The following is a 3,434-nucleotide window of genomic DNA, read 5'->3' as shown; positions in this document are numbered from 1 at the left end:
TGCAGGCTTCCAGCTCAGTAAACACTTGCGTGGGGCCCACTTCCATTGTTTAAAGTTCAGTTCAGTTCTTGTAGAGAGATTTTCTCATGTATTCGGAACACAAGTGATGCCACCCCCTTAGGTAGGCAAAAGGTCCAAACAATCAAGTTAGAACACAGCTGCTTTGGTGGGGTTGGTTGGGGTTGCTGTGAGGAAGGAAAGCTTGATAAACAGCATGGGCAGCCCATTCTAAAATTAAAACTCATATTTGCAGGCCCATCAACCGCACTGCTTCGCCCAGGGCTCTCATAGTAAATGTATACATTTCCGGTTAAGTAAAAGGAGAGTAGTTTTGCTTACTACCTTTAAGCACCATAGGCAGCAAAGCATCATCAGTCCTCGTAGAAATATATTATTTTTCTTGACATAGGCGAAAGCGATACTGGGGACGGGGAATCAAAACCAAGACCATGGATGCGGTGCAGTGCTGGGGCAAACAATCTTGGGATGGTATGCCTTCTAAGAACCTAGGTTGTGACTCGTTTTAGAAGCTATGCTGCTGATATGAAATAAATCCTAAACAAGACGACAGACATTAGACCGCGAATTTCAGTCATCCAAAGCCTAAGCAGGTCTTCCATGGCAAGGCAATCACCATCTTTATGTACCAAACTAATAAATATTTCCTAAGTTAACTAAAGCGCCTCTTCGGAATCAGTCTCCACAATTTGAGAAGAAAAACCAGCCGCTAATATAAGCCAGCAATCTGGTTGCCTTTGCAGAAATCACCCAGGCTACCCTCCTGGATCCACCTGCGGCATGACTATCTCATCTGCTGCATTTTGTGGACCTCTACCACACTTTCGCTCAGTGCAGCAGACAGCTCCACCTTCTTTGTAGTATGGTGCATGTGGTGGAGCCAAGCAGTCTTTCCAGGCTGCATTGGCACCCTATACCATAGTCTTTGCTACGAGCGTACGAGAGTCTTACATATGCATTGCAACAAACACATACAAAACTGCAGCTTCTAGCAGGCTCCTATCAAGATTCAGAATCACATTCATTCCACAAAGTCGAAGCACTGGAAGGTGTATACTAAAATAAATCCAGGATAGATCGTTCTTTTCATTACATCCTCCATGAGTAACTTAACAGGGAACATAACATTAGGCTACCTTCTTAATTACGTGCTTGTACTGTGACAGGGTCGCATCTATTCAAAATCTACCAACCCAAAAAACAAAAGTAAGAAGCCAAATCAAGCATCACCCATCCACCAAAAAGTGCAAAGAAGCATATACTTCACAGAACCAAGCACTACGTGCCACTACGACAAGTCCTCATGATAAAGATGAAGTCCAAGACCAAAGCGTGCACAAGCTCGACGAAATGCCATTGCCTCTGCCTTCTGTACAGGATCCCCATAACTTGTGTCAGCTACTGAAGCAGTGCCTATTGACTCCCTAAAAATCTGGAGAAACAAGGAACAAATAATTGGAGAGAACAAGTCAGATCCTCCCTTGGTTATGCATGCTAAAGTTCACATTTTCTCTGTTCTTATTATTTTCAGAAATGTCCGAAGCCCATGTAAAGGAGCATCAACTAAACCGTTTACAAATTTCATAATTCACAGAACCTGTGGAAGCTTCGGGAGTCCTGACTTCAACTAATAGAACAAAGTTGATATACATTTTTTTTTTTTTTTTTTTTGGTATTGAAAATATATCTGAGACTCAATTATCCTTAAAGAAATCAAACAAAGGGTGAAAAGGATGTATACAACTTGGATCCTGCAAATCACAAAGGACGACTGTACTCAACTGAAAATAAAACAGAAACGAAGAAAGACTCTACACGCTTTCTGATGAAGAACAGAAATATTAATTAGTTCATAGCTACCTAAACTGTGAGTAGGTTTATGTTTCTGCAAAATATAACTGATATGCATCCCATTCATCAATTTGTAGATACCAGATGCATAAACTAATAAATACAAGTTTGTGTCTAAACATACTAATATACATCCATTCAATTTCATCCCTACAATGTTTACATAAATAATTGGGAATTACAGTAAGTTCCAACAACACTATCCGAATTAAAAGGTTAAAAAAGAACACAAATGGAAATTTAAAAACTGTACCTCAGCATCAGTTCCGTAGAGCGTGACGCGATAAACAACCGATACAGACTTGGCATCAGCAGAGTAAGTGACGCTTCGAACCTCACCGGACCATTCTACAAATATCATATTTCAGTAAACAAAACAAAATTGGAAGACATTTAGGAATATGAAAGAAAACTACCATCTGGTGTGGTGGCTACCTGGAGCATGCAAGTTCATAATCCGATTTACAATGTGCCTGCAATGAAAATGGCAGGCCAGAATCAGAATCAGAAGACCCCCTTTTTTATTTGATTCGTATTTGATTTGAAATTAAAGGAAATTAATTGAATACCAGGGGATGTATTTGGAGGTGAAGCCATTTTCAGAGCGGGTTTTGACGAGGGAATCGGGGACTTTCTTGTTGAGTTGCTTGAGGATTTCAGAGAGGGGTCTGCTGATTCCGGAGCTCACTGCGAACCCACCGACGTCGACGTCGACGCCTTCTTCTGCCTCTGCTTCTACTTGTTTTTTCTCCCTCCGCCCTTCCGCCGCATAAGAGGAAGAAGATGCCACCTTGGCGTAGGAACGCCGCCGACCCACAGCTGTCCACAGCGATCTCAACGCAGATGATTGGGTAGAGACTGAAAGCGCCATTCCTTTCCTTCCTTTCCTTCCGTTTTCTTTTCTGTCCAATGTTTTCAAACGAAGCGCAAAGCCCCAAACCGAAACGGGACACTTTAGGTTTATGATAAGGATTAACCTTTATACGAAGTTTCTTAGTTTTTAACATTTCTTTATTATCAAAATTATATATATTTGGAAGCCCAATGATGGTCGGAGATGACCAGAAAATAACTAAAAGGTGATTGGTTCGCGAAAAAAATTGGAAAACTTGCCGGAAACTAGCTAAACTTAAACGTTCATAACTTCTTTAATACTCAACGAAATCGAGTGATTCAAAAACAAAAATCATACTTCACAATGAGACGAAGAGAATGATACCTTTCTCAACGGCTAATTAGCTGTGGTTTGGCCGGAAAACGGCTCGAAAGTGGCTAACTCGAGACCAAGATAGCCACTTTCGATTTGTTTTCCGGCCAAACCACGGTGAGTTAGCCATCAAGAAGTATGATTTTCATTTTTCAATCACTCAAGAAGTATGATTTTCATTTTTCAACCACTCAATTTCATTGAGTATTGAAGAAGTTATGACCATTTAAAGTTTACCCAGTTTCCAGCGAGTTTTCCAATTTTTCTGCAGATCAGTCACCTTTTAGTCATTTTCTGGCCATGTCCGGGAACCATTGGGTTTCTAGATAGGTATAATCTTATTCTATACTTTCCTATC

At 40.7% G+C, this 3,434-nt stretch overlaps 1 protein-coding gene across 1 annotated transcript; it reads right to left on the bottom strand.

The window, feature by feature from the left end:
* Nucleotides 1-1,070: 1,070 nt before the first annotated feature.
* LOC137726359 (DNA repair RAD52-like protein 1, mitochondrial) lies at nucleotides 1,071-2,819 on the bottom strand. Its single transcript, XM_068465277.1, has 4 exons — nucleotides 2,439-2,819; nucleotides 2,305-2,342; nucleotides 2,123-2,217; nucleotides 1,071-1,450 (listed from the first exon to the last, which is right to left on the bottom strand). The coding sequence occupies exons 1-4, from the start codon at nucleotides 2,738-2,740 to the stop codon at nucleotides 1,307-1,309; spliced, it is 579 nt and encodes a 192-aa protein (XP_068321378.1). The 5' UTR covers nucleotides 2,741-2,819; the 3' UTR covers nucleotides 1,071-1,306.
* Between the last annotated feature and the right edge of the window lie 615 nt (nucleotides 2,820-3,434).

The sequence above is a fragment of the Pyrus communis genome, chromosome 2 (assembly GCF_963583255.1).
Source record: "Pyrus communis chromosome 2, drPyrComm1.1, whole genome shotgun sequence".
NCBI classification, from domain to species: Eukaryota; Viridiplantae; Streptophyta; class Magnoliopsida; order Rosales; family Rosaceae; genus Pyrus; species Pyrus communis.
The sequence above is the reverse complement of the archived record's forward strand: the minus strand, read 5'-3'. Positions and strand labels throughout refer to the sequence as shown.